The sequence below is a fragment of the Urocampus carinirostris genome, chromosome 1, assembly GCF_059441175.1.
Source record: "Urocampus carinirostris isolate Australia breed hairy pipefish chromosome 1, RoL_Ucar_1.0, whole genome shotgun sequence".
Taxonomy (NCBI): domain Eukaryota; kingdom Metazoa; phylum Chordata; class Actinopteri; order Syngnathiformes; family Syngnathidae; genus Urocampus; species Urocampus carinirostris.
Window position 1 is genome coordinate 64,874,872 of NC_142349.1, and position 21,784 is coordinate 64,896,655.

The 21,784-nt window shown below is 41.5% G+C and overlaps 2 protein-coding genes across 3 annotated transcripts in view; one reads left to right on the plus strand and one right to left on the minus strand.

Moving 5' to 3' along the window:
• marchf2 (membrane-associated ring finger (C3HC4) 2) lies at positions 1-9,192 on the plus strand. Of its 2 annotated transcripts, none has more exons than XM_088348523.1 (5): positions 1-186; positions 2,950-3,202; positions 3,280-3,475; positions 5,253-5,462; positions 7,416-9,192. In XM_088348523.1, exons 2-5 carry the CDS (start codon positions 3,018-3,020, stop codon positions 7,569-7,571), a joined length of 747 nt encoding a protein of 248 aa, XP_088204649.1. In that variant the 5' UTR covers positions 1-186; positions 2,950-3,017; the 3' UTR covers positions 7,572-9,192. The 2 variants fall into 2 exon arrangements, with proteins under 2 accessions (XP_088204649.1, XP_088204642.1); XM_088348516.1 differs by having other exon boundaries at positions 2-431.
• The window catches only part of LOC148376557 (ras-related protein Rab-11B), a 25,750-nt gene continuing 7,485 nt past the window's right edge, over positions 3,520-21,784 (minus strand). The window contains exons 3-5 of the mRNA XM_088348537.1: positions 19,109-19,302; positions 15,668-15,748; positions 3,520-12,107 (exon numbers count right to left, since the gene is read on the minus strand). Of these exons, the coding sequence (XP_088204663.1) occupies positions 11,962-12,107; positions 15,668-15,748; positions 19,109-19,302 (421 nt within the window). The 3' untranslated portion in view covers positions 3,520-11,961. The remainder of the gene's footprint in view (positions 12,108-15,667; positions 15,749-19,108; positions 19,303-21,784) is intronic.

The following is a 21,784-nucleotide window of genomic DNA, read 5'->3' on the forward strand; positions in this document are numbered from 1 at the left end:
ATTTTTAAAAAAGAGCAAAAAACAACCGCAACAACAACCTGGAGGATTCAGTCGAAGAGGTGTGAAAGCTCCCACGTTTACCGGGGAAACCGAAGGCAACGTCTGGTCACGTGACCGTATCGCACAGCTGAGGACGCGCAGGCTTGCCCCGATGCTAGCCGACGTTAGCCGAGCTAGCTTTGTCTGGTAATCCTGTCACATTTTAACAACTTTCGCGTCTTAAAGCGAAACCGCTTGCGGGAAACACTCCACGGACAATGGCGGTGCCGCTTCGCGTGCGCTCGTCTGTCGCCATTTGTCCCGCGAGGTGCTTTCGGCTCGATGTCAATGTCATATTTTGCAGCTAGCTGAGCAGTTAGCTTCCCGTCGTCTGCTGTTTTGCTTTTCCACAGAAGCCAAGGCCGAAACACAAAGGGGGGGAAGGCTGTCGGGTGAGTGGATTCGATGGCGGAATTTATTTTTTCTCTCAGTTTTATTATTTGCTAACTACGTTTAATATACGTGTTTGTTTATTCGATGTGGAGTGAAACGGCGTTAGCCTTTGTAGTCAGTCGATGATTGACAACGACGATCCTGTCTAGTGAAATCGTTTGGCATCCAGCCAGCGTCTACTTTTGCAAGATGGCTTTTGACAGCTCAGATAAATACTCCTTTGTAGTAGTCATATTATTCAGTTCATTCCATAATCCGACTCGTTTAGTAAATGCACCTGTGAACAACGAAATTAGTTTAGAAAACACTCAGGATTTAAATGTTTACGTTCGCTCAGTGCAGCCCTTAAATAGGGTTGTAAAAAATCAAAAGTCAAACATGTGCTTTCTCTTTTCTCTTTTGTTATTCCAAAACACTCCTTAAGAATCATTTTTAGTCAAGTACTGATCTCCGTTAAACGACAATAATCCGTTCTGAGGTGTGCTTCTCAAGTGAAATTGCCGTATGGCGAGGGATAGAAACCCATGGTAATTAGCTAAGTTATGCTTTCCAATACTCAAGATTCATCCATCCATTATCTGCACCGCTTATCCTCAGTAGGGTCGCGGCGGCGCTGGAGCCCTGGTTGCCAGCCAATCACAGGGCACACAGAGACAGACAACTCACTCGCTCATTCACACCTAGGGACAATTTGGACCGGCCAATTAACCAAATATGCATGTTTTTGGAATGTGGAAGGAAACCGGAGTGCCCGGAGGAAACCCACGCAAGCACGGGGTGAACATGCAGACTCCACACAGGGGGTTCGATCTCATGAGCTCAGAACTGTGCCGCACACTCGCTAACCACTGCTCCGCCGTGCTGCCCGTACTACTACTCCTATGTAATATCTGTGTATATAATTAAATTAAGCTAATAAACAATAAGATTATATAGTGTCACATGACTTTAGCTGGGCGTTACGATGACTGAGTCACAGTTCAGAGGTCCCAGGTTCGAATCCACCTGTGTTTGCATGTCCTCTGGTTACTCCGGTTTCCTCCCACCCTTCAAAAGGCTGATCGGCGCTTATAAATTGCCCTTAGGTATGATTGAACGTGTGAATGATTGTCTGTCTCTGTGTGCTCTGCCATTGAATGTTAACCAGTTCAGGTTGTCCACTAACGAAAACAGCGAACCTGCTGGGGATAAGCAGCACAGAAAACGGATGTATGGGTGACTTGAGCAGGTACAGTACCTATAGTAGGTGGCTAGAAAGGGAGGGAAGCGACAATTTTAAAACTTCCACCTGCCAGGATAATGGTGTGTATGCCTTTTTTTGTGTAAGCTTAATTCCCATAATTAACTCCCTGTTGCTTCTACTGTTAGCATCACTGCAAGCCATGTGACCCATAATGAATAAAATAGAGTAACCCAAAATAACAGTGTTATATCGCCAACTCGCAACGTTTTCACGAACTATTCCTGATTCTGAAATAAATGAGTAGAAAGGCATCGTGGGAAGGAGTTCAGCCAATAGCATATCAGCATCTTGTTTATTCCATGACACGAACCAATAACAGGCCAACATCTGGAATTGGATTATCTTTGTAGTCATTGACATCAATGTTGTGAAACATTGAATGCACCGAGATTACACATGGCACTCTTGGGTAAAGCATGTAATAAAGGCGTTATAGAGAAATATATACAAATCTAATCAGTACAAAAAGGCCAAATATTTAGAAAGTAATGTTAGCGACTGGCTTAAGTTATAATAATAGTGCAATGAAAGAATAGTGCATCGTCACTGTAGTGCAATAAAAAGTAATGCAATAAAATAATACACCAATCTTAGAGACGTACAAGTCACGTGACTCACAGTCATTTGCACTGACGTCGCAAAGTTTGAATTTTTGTTTTTAAGTACGCAAAGTACATTTGTTGATGTGCCGTGGAGGAAATGCTGAAACAGGGACCTGTAAAACAGCTTCCGCCAAATCTTGAAATGAAAACTGTTGTTCGGTGGGGACACCATATGCTGGGCGTCTACTTTGGTCCCTTGCAATAACACTGTTTACTTTTCACGGTTTCGCTTCTTTACAGATTCGCATCGTGCATTGTGTTGGGCATTCTGATTGGCTAAACAGTCCCAAAAATTGTAGTTATTGCTCATGGAGGAATCAATTGTTACAGTATACCGTACTTTTATTGGTTAAACCAATGCTTAGGTCTGTAAATAGGTTTTATTCTTTGATTTCGGTGCATAGTAGAGTATCTGATTTTATCATTATTAGAAAAAAAATTAAAGTTTCTACTTAACGGTTTTTGCCTATCACAGGTTCATTTTGGAACCTACCTGCCGCAATAAACGAGGAATAAATGTTTACTCCTTATGTGTGACAGTTCGGTGTGCAGCGATTTAAGCTGCAAAGCCAGTTAAAGTTTATTATGTGTGAGTTTTGAATAGGGGCATTTCATATTTGATTTGTATGTTTTGTGTCATTTGTTAATGTGGTCTATTTTATTCTCCTGCAGGTGAAGAGTCTGAAAACATTTTGAAGCTTTAAAGCTCCTTGTGCCGCCGTGTCCCTCCCACCCGAGCCATGTCCTCATCAGGGTGCTGCCACCTCCCTGGCTCCCTCTGCGATTACTCAGGGACCGCGGAATCCGACTCCTCTAAGGATTCCGAAGAGTCTGATTCCACTGCACAGGCCCAGTACATTGCCAAGGTTACGGCTAAAGACGGCCGCCCACTTTCTACCATTGTTAAAGCTGTGAGCCTGCAGAGGTAGGAAGATTTTAGCAACCTGATGAATATGTTGCCAGGAATTCTAAATGCAGTTGTATTGTCGATTACATCTATAGCGATGTAGGCATGTGCCGGATTTGCCATGAGGGCGGCGGAGGGGAGACACTCCTCTCGCCGTGCGAATGTACCGGCACGTTGGGAAAAGTGCACAAGAGCTGCTTGGAGAAGTGGCTGTCGTCCTCCAACACCAGCTACTGTGAGCTGTGCCACACAGAGTTCACCATTGAACGGAGGCCACAACCTCTAACGCAGGTCAGAAGCAATTCAGAGTTTTTTTTACGAATTCCAGACTTCCATGCATTGCATTAGTGTTTTTAATTCAATTTAGCCAAGACACATTTCTTTCATTGAAGAGTCCCGCGGATTACCACCAGTCGGTGCCGTTACATCACCGGTAAAAGTAAATCCGAATGAAAGATGGCTTTCGCTAGACCACACATACACAAATTGGATTCATTCTCACTGGTGTGCCACGGCACAGTGGTTAGAAACGCTTCATTAGGTGACGAGCTGTAGCAATGGAGACCACTTGCTGTTAAAAACCCACCGGTTGTGCTATATATATGAACACTCGCCAATGCAAATACTAATGTGTTACAGTCCATAAGATGGGAACCCTAAAACAACAATAAGAATTTAAGATAGTGGGCTCTCAAATCCTTTTTATTTTTCAGATGTCTCCCTGACACATGGCTACATGTCACATGTTATTAGTTGACTTACGTAAACTTTCTTTTGCATTTGTAATTTGGTTAAAAGGATTATAAAATATCTTTTTTTTTTTCAATTAGGCACATAACGTGTAGTGTTTTCCCCCCATAATCCTGCAGATATTTTCTGAATTATTTTACGTGCGTTGTATTTCAAGAAATTAATTTTCAAAGTAGACAGTTTGACCTCATATCCCCTAGAGCTGCTATGTCACTGGATGATTATGAGAAGCAAAACAAACGGCGCGCCCCATTGACAGACAGCGATCTTTTTTTAACTTTGCCTCATTTTAAGTATACGATTGTGACTTTTCCCTTTTGTTTTTTGGCCGCTTGTCTTGCAATTAATATAATATGGTCCACATAGCTCCCTTTTAGCGTGCAGGCTCCCGAAGGCTTCCATTTTGTCTGGTCTAGGTTAGCCCCGTTAGCAGTCAGCTAGCTGGCCAGCCTGCCGTGTTTATTGTTTTTTCTCCCGGTTGGGCTCGTGTTTGTTGCTGCCGTGGCTCACGGTTATCCTGGCTGCTTACTGCATGTTTTCGGTCAGCCAGCCTCTTGTCTTTTTTCTGCCGATCGGGCCCGGTTCGTCCTCTATAGCAGCCAACTAGCCTGCCATGTTTCAGCTGGTTTAGCCCATGTTAACGCTGTGTGTGTTATTTTTGCCAGCTCGTCCCATTTTGGCTGCTCGCCATTTATTGTACAATTGCCGCATCCACTTGCGACACAACACCTAGCCATTGTCCATGAAAACTACCAAAACTTGGCTCAAAACACTCAACCTTTTTGACTAGGTAACATGTAAACCATTTGGGTGACTGGCTTGCTAGGGTGCTGGTGTGCTTCACATGACATCAGAGCCCAGGGAGTCAAAGACGAGACAGACTGTCCTCAAAATGCATTATCTCAGAAAATAATTGGAATATACTATTGACATATGTATAGATATTATGCAAAAACATGTATGATTTTCTCACATTTCGTATGTTTTAGAATTTGGGAATCCCTTTAAGCTCAATGCTAAGCACCCAATGTTAGTTGTTCATTTGTTCGTTAAAGCATATTTTCGTTTAATTGAATTAACTTTAGGAGACAGTTCAACTTATTAAACCATTCACCAGAAACGAATACAAATCTGAGAGCTGCTCCGTTCAGTAAGACTGTTGAATACCCTAAATTCCTGAAGATTAACTATTGGCTTGCCTTCTTCAACTGAAGGCAAGGAACGAAATAAAGATCTTGTAGTACTCAATGTGGTAATAACGAGTATATGGATAAGGAGATGACTGACTTCTTACCTAGTTGATTTGTACATTCTGCAGTGGCTGAAGGACCCAGGTCCACGCAGCGAGAAGCGGACTCTCTTGTGCGACATGGCCTGCTTCCTGCTCATCACTCCACTGGCAGCCATCTCTGGCTGGTTGTGTCTCAGGGGGGCCCAAGACCACCTGCAGCTCAAAAGCAGACTGGAGGCGGTCGGCCTCATCGCACTTACTATTGCCCTTTTCACCATCTACATCCTCTGGACACTGGTAATAGTCCTCGATTGCCTCTAACTTAAAATAGGTTTGAAATAGAATACATTTTTTAAGACTGATCTTTGAGTGAACAAAACTGCTGTTGTATTTCTGTGTGCACAGCAGCTAAGATTGTCATTTTTTTAATGATTTCTGACTTGCGTTACATTCTTGGAGCAAAGTACAATTTCATATATTGCCGTTAAAATATTTAGAGCGGGGGTCACCAACATGGTGCTCGCGGGCATCAGGTTGCCCCCTATGAACTCCTGAGTGGACCGTGGACCGGTTCTGGAAATGTCTCGCCAGTGATGGGTACTTGTTTTTTTTTTTAGTAAATTTGATTTCTTTTTCATCATTGACGATCATTGTCTTTTTTTTATCAGTGTCTTTAAATATATGATAGATCCATCCCCAAAATTTCTTTGGATGTAAATCACACTGTGCTCATACAGGGCAGTTTTTAGTGGTTGACTGAGCCTATTTAAAAGTTAATAATAATTGAAACAGTAATAACATGATTGTTATATATTAACAACATAGCAACTACATAATAAGTTATGTTAGAAATGCATATTAAACCAGTAGCCCTAGTCAGTAACTAAAAAGCAGCTCTTGGCTTTGAACAACTTGTCATCGATGTAAATCATCTGTGGTTTAAGTTCTCCATGTTGTTGGTGTCACTTAGGCACCCTACCATTTATGTCTCCAAGATAATAAGCGTATTTTACCAAATAAATTTACATATGAGCTGCCAGCCTAATTACTTTTTAATTTTAATGTCTAGTTGTCAATGACACTGAATGTTTTGAAAAGTTGAAACCCTAAATCACGTTTTTGAAAAAAATTCAGTTTAAAAAAGAGATGGATTATTGAAGTGGAATTCAACTTGGAGGTTTTCCCAATACAGTAATATTGTGTTTTATGGGCATCTTCTTGTCCAAACACAGTATTTTGCATTTGTGAGAAATGAATCAAGAATCATTACCCAACCATTTTATCAATCTGTGTCGGCAGACTTTTAGAGATCACAGTTGTTCAATTTTCAGCTAATGACCAATACGTTTATGCTACAGAAAGGGGCTGAGCCCTGAAGAAATTTGATTTCTTTTTCACTTGAAACGCTCTCGAAATTATAAAAAAAAACAACAGGTGCATCTTAATTTATATTCTGCCAACCAAATATTAATCAAGTGCTTTGCCATGCATGCAGTGAGCAATGTGATAGCTTGCTTCAGTGGTGGCGTTTTTAGCAGTGACAAAGGTTTTCAGAGTCTGTGTTTGTTTGGCGTTCCTGGACACTACGCGTTTTAATGTCTCCGCCTTGTCAGACTCATCCTTGAATTCGTGTTCATGTTTCGTCTCGTAACGACTTTTAACACTATACGTGCGAGGTACAACGCTCTCGAGGCATAATGCACAAACAGCATGGTCATTTTTTGCACAAAGCCTCATTTTTCTGTCCATGGTGGCTGAAAAGAACGAGATTTTTTCGCTGGAGGAGTGGTGGTGATTTGTTGATTTATCGCGCGCCGGTGTTTCTGTGGCTGGGTTAAAAGACGAATCTTTCCTCCTTTTGCGAGGCGTGGCGCAGACACACAAAGCAGAGGAGGGGCGCTACCGTAAAGCCTCTAAATAACACTGCTCGCAACTGAAAATGTCTAAATTTCACCTAAAAATGCGCATGAAAAAATATCATTATTATTTTGCGTGGGCTCGCGTGCCACTGCTGGCACGTGTGTCATAGGTTGCCGACCCCTGCTATAGAAGGGAAGCCTCCTGATCTGACTCAGATACAGCACCTTTATCCTCTGGTCGCTGTTTTTTTGTTGTTTTGTTGGGTGAAAAGCAGGGGTCTTGTACTCAATTGACTTGGGGGCCGCCAGAGCAAGATTCTGGAGTAGAAACTCGAAAATAATCTTCTTTTGTCTAATGACAGTTTTCCTTCTGTGACATTTTTTGTCCCAGGTGTCCTTTCGATACCACTGTCAGCTGTACTCTGAGTGGAGGAGGACCAATCAGAAAGTGCGTCTGCTTATGCCTGACTCGAAAGGCGGACTCAGCACCCAAAGTTCTGTGCCGACCAAGTCGACAAAGAAAATGACTGATGAGACCATCGTATGAGTGCGGCTCGGCGGCATGGGGAATATTTAAAATAAAGCCTGCCGAAGCACTCGGAAAAAAAACAACCCACACATACAAAAATCATGCTTACGAACCTTTGCACTTCATATGGACCATTTCTGAGAGGGGGAGGACTACTTTCTCCCATTTTTGTCTTTGTATTGAAGCACTTGATGTAACAATCGACAGTATTGCTAAGCCACAAACGTGGTCAAACGATGAACTTGTGCCAGAGCCCCCCGTTGATTTTGATAAACGTATCGTCTGGACCGCTGGTGCTGAAGAAGAAACGTCAGAAATCCCCTAAATTGAAGATGGACAAACCAGCCCAGCCTTATGGCTCAGACAAAGGTATGAAATACTCAGACACATGCTATTGTAGCGGGGTTTATCTGACAGCATGCTACGACAGTATAATATGAAACGTATTCACTACCTAATAATTCCCCCCCACGCACCTTCACAATGTATTTAGCCGTTTTTTTTTTTTAAAAAGGGGGCAACCTTCAACTTACGCCACAAGCCTGACTTTTCAGTTAGAATAGTTTGCAGAGTGCTGAATTTTAAACTCAGTAATTTATGCCCCTGTATTGGACATTTGCTGAACGAATGGAGGGTTCGTCTCTCCAATTGTATTTTTATTCCCCAGTTGAACCTTTGTGGTCCACTAAGTGTTGATTCTTGCTATGTATTTACTAAAAAAAACGACAACCTTGGGACAGTAGAGCGTTTAGCACTTGAATGTTGCCAATTCACAAGAACACTGAAATACAATTGTTTTCTGTTCTTGTAAGCAAATTTAACTCTAGAGTGTCCTTGGGTTTCCAGGGTGAAAATGCATAGCAGTAAGTGCAGATAGAGTACATGCATTTTTGAGACATAGGGACACCTGTGGTATTGGGTTCTCTCAGTGCTGTTTTCCACTTTTTATTTTGTGAAGCCCTGCAATTATCGATTGGCTTACAAACATTACAGGAACTCAAAATTGTGTGATGATCCCCAACCTTAATATTTTGTACCAAACTGTGATCACAATCACCAGTTGTTTTTTTTTTTTGTCTTATTTTACAAATTTTATTATCACTTTTATTTTGCACGTTACAATCCTTTATTTTCAGACACGGTGGTTGTCTGCTGTGATGTTCAATCAAGTCAAGTTAGGATTTAAAAATTGGTTGCTTCTTTTGGTTTTACTACCACTTTTTTGTATTTGAGGGGTGAAATAAGGGAGTATTCTTGTCAAGTAGGTCAGCAGTCTTACACCTTCTTGTCAGTTATAGCATTGGATGCTGACTGAGCTCTTTTAACAACCCAGCAGTGAGTGCTTATTTAGGTGAACTTGAAATCTTAAAAAAAATGCTTATGTTTTTGCTTTAATTTAATGCATAATTCATTATTTAAGCTATTGTCTATACAAAATGGCCCCTTTGAAAACAAGACTCCATTTTAAACAGAAGAAATATGGACACATTTATTTAAATGCTTGCAGGGTGCCACAGTAATCGTTAAGTTTTCGAGCAGCAGCACTCAAATGTAGTGTTTTTTTTATGTCCCCCTGACTCTTCCTGCTGCATCCCTGGAAGTTGGTTTATTGTGCAATAAAACTTGAGGGAATCCCAAACTATCATTGTGCACTTGCTTTCTTGTTTGCTCGTTTCTTGTTTCTTTTGAATGAACTAGAACAGACCTCAGGGCGGGTCCGGCGGCCGGTTGGTTACTGCGCAGGCCCACGATGCGGGGCTCTAGGGTTCAAATCCAGCTACTAATCTTCCTGTGCAGAGTTTGCATGTTTACACCATGCCTGCATGGGTTTCTTCCGGGGACTCCCGTTTCCTCTCACATTCCAAAAACGTGTGGCAGGTTAATTGGTGACTCCAAATTGTCCCTAGGTGTGAATGAGCGAGTGAGTTGTTCGTCCCTGTGTGCCCTGCGACTGGCTGGCAACCAGTTCGGAGTATCCACTGCCCAAAGATGGCTGGGAACCCCCCATGACTAGTGAGGATAAGCGGTGCAAGAAGATGAATGGATGGATTGAATAAACTTAGTCGCAAACTGGTGCACAATTTTACTAATGGAGTCTTTATACTGACTATTTTTAAACACTGATCCTACCCATGCAAACAAAGTGATTTCCATTACAGGAGGCATCATCTACCTATTTTAATTGTGTAATATTTAGCACCTCCTAATGGTAAAAAATATATTCATTCAAACTGAACAATATAGATATATCATATAAAAACGCACGTTTTATAGGTCGAAAAAAATTGTCATTATTTTGTATAACATAAGGGGCTGAAATGATTGTCCACCACCTTGCTGCTACGGGTACCCCCAAGAACCAAAAACCTTGCGAATGCCCGGAAAAAATGGTGCGATTTGGTCACATCGAGTCTTCAGAGTTTGTAATCTTCTTTTTGTTTTGTAACACTCATTTTTAGTTGCAATGCACTATACAGCAATATCTAGCGGTATATTATACAGTTTCGCTTTAGAACAAAACATGAAACTAGTGCTTGTAATCAATTTTCACACATTTTGACGGACGGCGCGTCTTAGACTCTTAATCATGTCAATGATGTAGAAATCAAATTTCCTAGAAAATTGCAATGACCCGTTATTGGTGAGCTATTCACAACCCGTGTGTGGACTACTCGGGTTTCCTTATGGTATGTATTTAAGATATCAACTTATGTGTTATGAATATGTTATTACTAGGTCAGAATGATTAGAAGGTTTAAATAGGCTCAGACAACCAATAAACATCTGCTGTGTATAAGGCAGGAGCGGTCAAACTACGACCCATTGCCTGTTGGGTTTTTTAATTCAGCTGTGCGAAAATGGTAAAATTATCATGACAATATATACAATAGATAAAGCACTACTAATAAAATATGTTTTTTTGGAGGCAGCTTTGTCCTTTGTCTACTACAAAATACTACAAATCTAAATATCAAATTTAGTGAATGGTAATTGGTCTGCATTTATATAGCGCTTTTCAAGTCAATAAAGACCTCTCAAAGCGCTTAATAATGTGCTTCACACTTACCCATTCACACACACACTTACACACCAATAGCGGCCATGCAGCCATGCAAGGCGCCGGCCAGTGTCCCCTCTGAGCTGCGCGCGTGCGCAATTGCGCACTGCTCGCACATTCTCAGCGTAACTATGCACAAAATGACTTAAAAGAAGGGGGGAATAGAACAAAAAAGGAAAAAAAAAATACCAAAATAAAAAAGTAGTGAAAAGCTGGGAAAAAAAGGAAGAGAAAAAAAGAAGGAAAAATTTAGAAAAAAAGAACGCTCAGACCCGTGGAAAATTACAGGGAACATTGGCGCCGACCTGCTTATTGGGGGCATTAGGGATTCAGTGTCTTGCCCAAGGACACTTCGACATATAACACGGAGGAGCCGGGAATCAAACCTGTGATCTCTTGATCCCAAGACGAGCGCTCCACCTCCTGAGCTAAAAACGGGGACCTGATTGATGATTTTGAATTAATTTTAAAATGTAAAAAATACTACCACATTAACAATATAATACAAAAATTAAAACAGTAATACTAGAAAAATACTATATTTACTTATTTTGCTTTAATTCTGTGCATTTAGAAGCCATTTTGGTGAAACTATTTGAAAATATGAAAAAGTAAAAATTATATCTAGATGTCTGCAAGTATGCAAATGGGAAAAATTGCATGTGTCTCCAGATCCGGCCCCTGGACAAACCTTTTAACCGAATGGGGCGCGCGACTTGAACAAATTTGCCCACCGCTGGTAAAAGGCCACTCAATTATTTAGTAGAGATCAAACATCCTAGAAAATCACAATGATCCATCACTGGTGAGCAGGCTACTCTGGTGTTCTTAGGGGAACTACTAGGTGTCCCCCTGTAATACTATGTTCAAGGACCATTCACACTTCTCTAACTGGTTCATCATGACTCTGATCAGTAACCACATAATATAGTAAAATGTATTTTCATGGCATTAATATAATGTATGTGAGCAGACACACTATCAAAATAAAAAAACAGCATAACAATATTTTACAGGAATTAAGCATCAGCAGCATCACTACCACTTTTAAGATGACGGGACAAGAAGTGCACTGCAAAAGGAATGCTGCTACCACACAAATATTAATCAGGAACTCAACTGATAAAATCCTGTCTTTCACACTTGTGTGGTATCAGCAGTCTCGAGTTTTGCACAAGCACGTACTGTAACAGGCTGAAACTGGGTCAGATTACATCTCGAAAACAAATCCTGTGGGATCGTGAAACGCCAATTTCCGACGACGTCGCAGCCAGGGAGGACTGTGGCGGGACAGCGCTGGATCCAAAATCATAATCCACTCTAAAAGTGAGATGGACAATTGGGCAGAGGTTACAGGTTCTGACAGCACTGCAGCTTGCTTCCTCTTTGCCCATCCGTGGTAGGGGGAACGCTGATGTCCACCACGTTGTTCCCCGGGGACTCGTCGTGGGCCGACCGCTCGGCGATCTGCTTCTGTGATACGATACGGTAGATTTCTGTTCAAATAGAAAAAAAAGTAAAGTGATTGTCAAAAAATTGTCATCTGTATTAGACCTGTGATTAATTACAAATGTCACAATGTCGATTCACATTTATTTGTACAGTCTTTAATCACAAAATTGTTTCATGAAATGAATTGAGTTTTTCCTTGCCCTCATGTAGGTTTTAGATCTAGGGATGGTGTAGTCTGTGCAGCCCTTTGAGATTTTTTGTGATAAAGGGCTATGCAGGGACTCAGTCAAAAATTTAGGTGTCATATTTGACCCCGATCTGTCCTTCCAAACACACGTTAAGAATATTACTAGAACAGCTTTTTTCCATTATCGCAACATTGCTAAAATTCACCCTATGCTGTCTCCGTCGGATGCAGACATTACAATTCACGCGTTTGTTACCTCCCATCCCAATTACTGTAATGCACTACTCTCCGGTCTCCCGAAGTCCAAAATCAAGATCCTTCAGCTGGAACAAAATTCTGCAGCAAGGCTTTTAACTAAGACAAGAAAGTTTGATTACATTACCCCGATTTAAGCTAACTTGCATTGTCTCCCTGTTAGCTTAAGATGTGATTTCAAGGTTCTTTTGGTAGTATACAAAATCATGCATGGACTTTCATATATCTTTCAGATATAATTTCCCTGTATGTTCTGGTCTGGAGCCTTTGTTCTGAAAATGCTGGTCTGCTAGTGATCCCAAGAGCCAAGAAGAGATCCGCAGGTTCGAGAGCTCTTCTCCCTGAGATTCGATCTGCAACCTCAGTGAAAATGTTTAAATCTAAGCTTAAAACACACTTCTATTCTATAGCATATCTGAATAACATATATTTTATGTTGACAATGTGTATCTGTATTATTTGCCCTCATCTAGGTTTTAGATCAGATGATGGTTTCATAATAGTCTGTGGTTTGCAATAATCTGTGGTCTGTGCAGCTCTTTGAAACTCTTTGTGGTTAAGGGCCATACAAATAAACAAGACTTGACTTGAAAGCATCCAATGTGTTTACTTTCCTTATGTGCAATTCTAGCACCCTCTGGATTTTCCCATCATTAAAATATAATTTTATTTAGATATGATTCGGCTGTATCATATACCACATTCTCTGGACGATAAAAAACCCAAATTGGCAAGGAATTTGGAAGTGTGCCTTATAACAAGATGCACCTTATATATCGCAAAATATCGTCAAGATTGGAAATTCAAACCATATTTATAAATATAATTTATATAGCTAAATTCTTTCTATTTTTGTCCCGTTTATCATTCTCTCCAGTTTTCATTCCCGTGTAGTTTGTCCTGTTTTATTTCGATATCCTGTTTCATTATCAATCCTGTCTGTCCCGTCCTGTCCAGTATCGACCCCATCTGTCCGATATCTACCCGGGCAATTGGTATCAATCTCGTCGGCCTCTGGCTTCCTATCATTTCACGCCAGACTGCTGCCTATCGTGCATGACTCCCCATTTCCCGTAAAATAAAAGGCTTGTGTGAGAAACGTCATGCGTTTGGGTCCTGATCCTGTTCTGGTTCATGACATTATAGAGGGCATCCTTATCATAACACTGGTATAAATTTCGATACAGTATTGTATCTTCCTTACTGAAAATCCAACAAACCTGCAAAAATTTACTATTTTGTACTTTGATCAACTATAATCAATAACACAAAAAACATCTTGGAACTGGATATATAAACAATCAACAAAGAGCTAAGATGTCATGACATTTCTTTCCAAGAGAGGTTGGGGAAGTGCCTGCTTGATGTTGGATGTAACTAAAACCATTAAATCACTTAGTGAAAGACATCCTCCATTTACACGTCAGGCCTGCTAATACTATAGGAGGAAACGGGAGAAATTGATCAATAACAGACTGCGGTGAAGAACGATCATGATGGAGAAATTGGATAAAGGCATTACTGCCCTTGACTCAGGTGACCTTGATACAAAAGACATGGAACACAGTTGCACTTTATATCATGTAAAAGGCATTTTCTCCAAATTCTAGGGGGAAACGAGGTCCCAAAGTTCTAAAATGATAAGCCACTGATTAAAACGAAAATAATAGGTTCCAGACTCCTCTTCTAAACAATACAAAACAAATCTTTTTGACCCAAAGAGCAGTAGGAGCAAATATATTTTTATGTTTTGGGGGGAGAGCAGGCCACAGCATATATTTTAAGACAAAAAATTACAAGATTGACAAACCCGCTCTCCCAACAAAGGTTAATCCTTCAACACATTTTATTTCACTGATGATGTTTGATGATTTGATATTATCTATGAAACAATGATAATGCCAGAGCCTGTGTCCCATATCAATAAAAATATACCACTTAACATTTGTCTCCCTCCCACAGTTACTTGAAAGTGTTGAGGCTCATTCTGACTGTCATTTCCCCCTAAATAATAGTTTCAGAACAAGATGCAAGCACAGTCCTTTTGTAAAAATGTCACAAAATCCTGCAAACGGGGATACCAACTTATTTACCTTCAGTGCAGACGGCAGTGGGTGAGGAGATGGCATATACTGTCCTGTGCGTACGTGCTTTGCTAGAACTTTTGGGTATTCAAAGTCTGTTGTGTGGCTTTTCATTATAAAGTGTAAAACAATGAACATAGAATGCGTAGTACTTTCCATATTGTCATGATTACCGATGTGAATCACCTGTGGTCGCTCATTTGGCGCCAACCGCTGCGGGCTCTGATTGGATCTCTTTCCCTAGTTAAACTCAGTCCTGTCTATCCCCTGTTGTCAGTCCGTCTGCAAACCTCAGTGTATACTAGGCAAGCCTTTTTCGACCGTGACTCCCACTTGTCCAGTTTTTGCTCCTGTCTGTCTCCGGTTACGACCTGTTTTGATCCTGACCACGTCTGCTCTCCCGTCCCGGCTTATGACCTCTTTTTGTCCTCGACCTTGTCTGTTCTCCCGTCCCGGCTTACGACCTCGTTTTGTCCCCCGACTACGTCTACTCCCTTGTTCTGGCTTACAAATCGTTTCCCACCCAGACCACGCCTTGCTCTCCCAGTCCCGGCTACCGACCAGTTTTTCTGTCTCTGACACCGCCATCACTCGCTACGGAAGATCCACTTCCGTGTTCGGAACCCAATCAGAGTACGAGAGCGACTTGCTTCCCACGTCCAGCGAACACCGGATCGTGCGCGCAGCCCTTCTTCTTTCCTTCGATAAAACTTGTGGTAAATGCTACGCAATTGGGTCCTTTTTCCGTTCTGTTGTTGACACATTTCCGATTATTCAGCGATTTACAGCCAAAATGAGCTCCGTTGGTGTGACACCCCGACAGTCAACACTAGTAAAAGTTGTGTCATATATATATATATATATATATATATATATATATATATATATACTGAACAAAACCCTTCAAATAAACAATACTGTTTTGGCTTTGCACATGCAATAATGTATTTTTTTCTATTTCTATTTTCTCTGAGCCATTTGTACTCATGAAAAGAGCCATGTATGGCTCGTGAGCCATAGGTTCCTGACCCCTGCTTTAGAAGTAAACATACTATATGTATAGAGGAAATAAATATACCTGTAAGGATATTCTTGAAGGCCTCTTCAACATTTGTTGAGTCCAAGGCTGACGTTTCGATGAATGACAGGTTATTTTTCTCTGTTGCATGAAGACAAAACATAATGTACCATAAGTCTATGAATAAAATATGATGAAAACAAAAAGTCCATTGCAGATCACTCTGTTATTTTCAAGTACAATATTTTTTTAAATGGTAAGGCACACCAAAAAGTAAACCGCATGTTCCCAAAAAAGCCTCTGTGAAAATGAAACAACTGGAAAAACAGAAAACTGTCATGATTACTCATTACACTCACCTGTGCCCGCTCGTTTGGCGCCATCTGTGGCTGGTTACCTGATTGGTTCCCTGTCCTATTTAAGCTCAGTCCTTTCACTCGCCTGTTGTCAGTCCGTCAGCGAACCTCTGTTTTCACAAGGCTAGCATTTTTGACTCCCGTCTGTCCCGTTTTTTCACCCATTTTCCACCCGTCCATTCCTGATTTCCCCGTTTGTCTCCTGCTGCGACCCGTTTTTAGACCCCGACCACGTTTTGATCTCCCGTCCCGGCTAACGACCCGTTTTTTGACCCCGACCACGGTCTGATCTCCCGTCCCGGCTAACAACCAGTTTTTTCGTCTAACTTCACTACGATCTCCCACTCCGGAAGATCCACTTCCCCATTCAGAAAAGGCTCCGATCCCGTGAGCGGCTTGCTTCCCGCGACGGATCGCTGGTGCTGACTTTCCTCTATATTTCAATAAACTTGGGAGTAACGTTACGCATCTGGGTCCTCCTTAAGTTCTGGTCTTGACAGAAAACAATGAAAACGTATTTTTTAGAATATAAATTAACATTGTGGAATCTTGTTTCACCACTAATATAGATTCATTCATAAATGGCTACCATGAGTATTAGCATTTCATTGTAATTATGCATTTTACTTACCATATTTTCTGGCCTATTGGGCCCACCAAATGATAAAGCACACTTATATTATTATTATTATCATCAATATTTACCCCTTACAAACACATTTTTCCCATTCTTGTACTTTAATGGGAATTTTACATGCATCGGGATAAAGTCTAGTAAACTGATTAAATATTTAAAAAAATAAAATTACAAACTACTACATAAAACAAGCAAGATTTTTTATTAACAGAATACGATTTTATTTTGAAGCTGGAAAACTTTTAATTTTCCTGATTCATTTACTCACATGAGTTTTATCTCATGATAAAATACTATTTGGGTCAAGGTTGTACTGCACAAATTGTGACATAATTGTTAAAGAAACTTAATTCGTAAAAAAAAAAAAAAAAGATTCAAATAATAATCAAAGCATACATGAACTGTTATATGAACATGCATAAAAAATAAAAAATAAACTACTCGTAGATCAAAAAATTTGTATCGATTATACATTACATTAGTCTCACCTAGAGGGAACTGACATAATTATCCGCCATCTTGCTACCACGAGTATCTGCAAACTGTCAGAACCCGAACAGGAAGAGGACCCAGATGCGTAACGTTTTCACACAAGCTTTATTTTACAAGAATGGGGCAGTCATGTCGGAGAACACAAACGCCAGGGAAGCGGCGATCTCTGGGCGGAAGAAGTGAGACAGAGAAGTCAGAGGCAGACGAGATAGAGGCCGGACAGGACAGATGGGATCGATACAGGACAAATGGGTAGATACCGGACAGGACAGTTGGGATCAATACCGGCTACTGGAGCAAGATACCAGATAGGACGAGACAGGCGGGATAGATATCGGATACTGGAGACTAGAGCAAGACACCACGCAGGAGGAGACAGACGAGATCGATATCGGGTACTGAAAACTGGAGCAAGATACTGGACAGGAGGAGACAGTCGAGATCGATATCAGATACTGGAGACTGGAGCAAGATACCGGACAGGAGGAGACAGACGAGATCGATATCAGGAACTGAAGACGGGATCAAGATACAGGACAGGACGAGACAGACGGGGTCAATACCGGACACTGGAGCAAGATACCGGACAGGACGAGACAGGCGAGATCGATAACGGATTCTGGAAACTGGAGCAAGAACCAGGGAAGGAGGAGACAGACGAGATCGATATCGGATACTGGATACACGAGCAGGAAACTGGACAGAGTCAAAACAGAGTCTTGCAAGTGCAGAGGTTCCTTGACGGACTGACAAGGAGTGAATGAGAGCACTGAGTTTAAATAGGAGGCAAGCCAATCAGGCAACGAGCCGCAGCTGGCGCCAAACGGGTGGGACCAAGTGAGGGCAATGGGCATCCGTGACAGCAAACTAAATACCTCAGGAAAGGCTTGGGAAAAAAAAGAGAAGAAAAATTTGACATTTTGGTCACTTTTAGTCTCCATAGTTTGTAATCTTCCTTGTGTTTCGTAGCACTTGTTTTTGATTGAACTACACAATACAGCAACATCTAGTGGTCAAAATTTACACAAATATATTTTTCGAATAGTGAGGAGTCAAAGCATTTCATAGAAATAACTTTTTGGGGAGCTCTACTTGGACTTACAAATGTATCATAGCCTGTTATTGCTAAAAACAAAAATGAGTCTTGGACTTCAGTTTTTCCGTTTGCTGCCAAACCCACAGCTCCATTTCTTGTCAGCAGAGCTAAAACCAATACTTGCTGAGTCGAGCAAGGCCGAGCAGCATGGATGTGTCGTCCGACAGAAGCGCTGATCTTGCATTGTGTTATAGAGATCAAATTTCCTGCAGATCATGCGCCGGTATAACAGGAGTACCTCTACTTACAAATATTTTAGGTTATGAAGTACCTGAAGGGGAAAATATTGCCTCTAGTTACAAAGGCATTTCAGGATACAAAGTCAAAAACACAGTAGAGTATGCGATCCTAGAGATTTTCTGAACATGAACTAACTGGCTATCGCTTCAAATCTGCCTCGCAACCCAGTGCAAATGCGTGCTCCCAGCATGCTCTTCGTGTCACCGTCACAGTTCAGAATTCCGAGACGAGAAAGAGAAGGGGTTCTGGCAAGATAGTGGGGAGGGGAACGACGCAGCCATCATTTAATCAGCCCAAATTATCATGCGGGGAAAGTGCAAGCCAGGCCATCCTACGTCTGCCTCACGCATTTCCCCCGGATTGTCAAAAGCAGACGTCGTTGGATCATTTTTTTCAAGAAATGCGGGGCAAAAAGGTGAAAAAAAAAAAATTATTATTCCCTTTTTCTTTGTTTTTTTTTTACATCATGCGCCTCTCGTCTTGTGTTTATTGTGTGGTGATCTAACTTTAACATGCATTTGTTTCATGCTCTAATGCTCTTTTAAGATTTATCAAAAAATGTCATACAGTAGTTTTGCAGGGTTTGGAATGGATTAGCACATTTACATTCAAAATGCGTCTCTACTTAAGAAGTTTTCAGGTTACAAAGCTACTAGGGGTACCACTGTATATTTTCTTACCTGCAAAGGCACGGGCCTCGTCGGTGGGCACCGCCCTGAGATGGCGGAGGTCGCTTTTGTTTCCCACCAGCATGATGACGATGTTGTTGTCGGCGTGGTCCCTCAACTCCTTCAGCCAGCGCTCTACGTTCTCGTAGGTCAGATGCTTGGCTATGTCGTAGACTAGGAGGGCCCCCACCGCCCCTCTGTAGTATCTGTGAAAGACAGTGTTGGGAGTAACACGTTACTTAAGAATGCGTTCCTGGAATGCAATTACTTTTCTCGGTAACGAGTACCATAAAGCGTTAATGATCAAATTTTCTAAATCAACTACGTTACAACCAGGGATGGGTAGGGTTACTTTAACTGGATTACTTTCAATTACTTTTGGATGACTCCAATACCAAATATGCTAATAAAAGACAAAAGAAACTAAATAGGAATAAAATGACTCAATTTTGTGCAGGCTTGGGGAGTAACGGAATACATGGAACGTCAAAAATGATGTTGGCAAGCTGTTTGGATTTATTTTCATTTTGTTTCTGTCGCATTTTATGTTAGTTTTGCCGGAGATCAGAGAGATCAAAGCCAGGAGAGAAAGCTTACCACGTGTTGTGAGTCATCATTTAATTCATATTTAGTTTCTTTTGTCTTTTATTAGCATATTTGGTATTGGAGTAATCCAAAAGTAATTGAAAGTAATCCAGTTAAAGTAACCCTACCCAACCCTGGTTACAACATGGTGCATTACTCTATTACTTTTTAAGAGCAGACAGTGAATCACAACCATGTCTACTGAAAATTGAGTTTCTCTTTCGTTTGTTAAGTACATACCATCCTCTTTCTGCCAGCAAAGCAACGCTTCAGTCAAAAAATGAGCAAGGCGAGGATGTTTTATCCATCCATCCATCCATCCATTATCTGCACCGCTTATCCTCAGTAGGGTCACGGGGTGCTGGAGCCCATCCCAGCTATTTTCGGGCAGTGGTCAGGGGACACCTTGAACTGGTTGCCAGCCAGTCACAGGGCACACAGGGACAGACAATTTGCTCGTTCATTCGCACTTAGGGACTATTTGGACCGGCCATTTAACCTAATATGCATGTTTTTAGAATGTGGGAGGAAACCAACGTAAGCACGGGGACAACATGCAAACTCCACACAGGAGGTTCGATCTCATGACCTCAGAACTGTGCTGCACACGCGCTAACCACTGCGACGCCGTGCTGCCCGGGATGTTTTATATACCTACAAAATACAACTGAATACAGTTGAGGTAGCGCTGTGTCAAACACCGAGCATGTGAAAACGGAATTTCTCCCTACTGATATTCTTCCTACTATATATACTCGCATCTAAGTGATATTTACAACAAAATACTGAAATCAGGGGTCAGGTTTATTTGCGTCACCAGTAGCGAACGGTAGGCGTCAGGTGGGGAGGGGGAATGGCTTATACAGGAACTGTCAGGACCAGAACAGAAACAGGACGACATTGTGTTACGTTTCTCACAAGTTTTATTAAAGGAAAGAGGAAGGGCTGCGCCCACGATCCGGAGTTCGCTGGGCGCGGGAAGCAAGTCGCTCTCGTACTCGGATTGTGATCCCAACACGGAAGTGGATCTTCCGTAGCGAGAGATGGCGGTGTCAAGGACAGAAAAACAGGTTGATAGCCAGGACAGGAGAGCAAAAACGCGGTAGGGGTCAGAAACGGGTCGTAAGCCGGGACGGGAGACCAGTCATGGTCGGGATCAAAAACGGGTCGTAAGTCGGGACGGGAGAGCAGACGTTGTCAGGATCAAAACAGGATCAAGACAGACGGGAGCAAAAGCGGGACAGGTGGGAGTCAAGGTCAAAAAAAGCTTGCCTAGTATTCACTGAGGTTCGCAGACGGACTGACAAAAGGGGACAGACAGGACTGGGTACAAATACTGATTGGGAGCCCGCGGGAGTTGGCGCCAAATGAGCGGGCACAGGTGCTTCGGATCAGTATCATGACAGGAGCAAATATAACAACGGGGCAAACGTGAACACTGACGGCAAATTTGGTGATTCACATAAATGAAATTATTCTTTAAATAATGTCAAAAGTTAAAAGCAGAATCTACAGTATGTAGCCTTGCGGAATAACGTCACTCGTGCTAGCCCTCCTGATCGGATTTCTCACAATGGCATGCATAAAGGGGATATTTATCTTTTATCTGGTTTTGCTTTGAATCTGTTTCAAATCCTTTTGGATAACAACGTAAATAATTCTTAAGAATATGTGTCTATGTTTTGTGTATGTTAAATGGTACAACCCAAATGTAAGATTCACAAGGCACAAATCTTTGACATCACTAGAAAACTTAAAATTCGATCTGTCATGCCTATTTTTTTCCAACCAAGGACCCTGAGCAGAACTAACAACTTCAACAGGTACCGACACTGAAAACTAGCTTTATCTTCTTTTATTCCATGCAAAAAGAAAAAAAAAAATCTTTTTTTTTTTTTTTATTCCATGGCGAATTAGACCAGTCTTTTTCAATAATTAAAGCTCATCGTCATATGAACGACCTAGTGTGGGGGTCAGCAACAAGCAGCCGCATGCAGCCTTTTGGGCCTCTCCAGTAGCTCCTTGGGTTTTTTTGTAAAATGTTTAATATTGTTAGATATTGTCTATATATATATATATATATATATATATATATATACACAC

What these genes read in the sequence shown, in the direction of transcription:
- marchf2 (XM_088348523.1), top strand. Translation starts at nt 3,018, where the DNA reads ATGTCCTCATCAGGGTGCTGCCACCTCCCTGGCTCCCTCTGCGATTAC. An exon ending in AAAGCTGTGAGCCTGCAGAG is followed by an intron (nt 3,203 to 3,279) that starts GTAGGAAGATTT and finishes TTACATCTATAG; the next exon opens with CGATGTAGGCATGTGCCGGA. An exon ending in GGCCACAACCTCTAACGCAG is followed by an intron (nt 3,476 to 5,252) that starts GTCAGAAGCAAT and finishes TACATTCTGCAG; the next exon opens with TGGCTGAAGGACCCAGGTCC.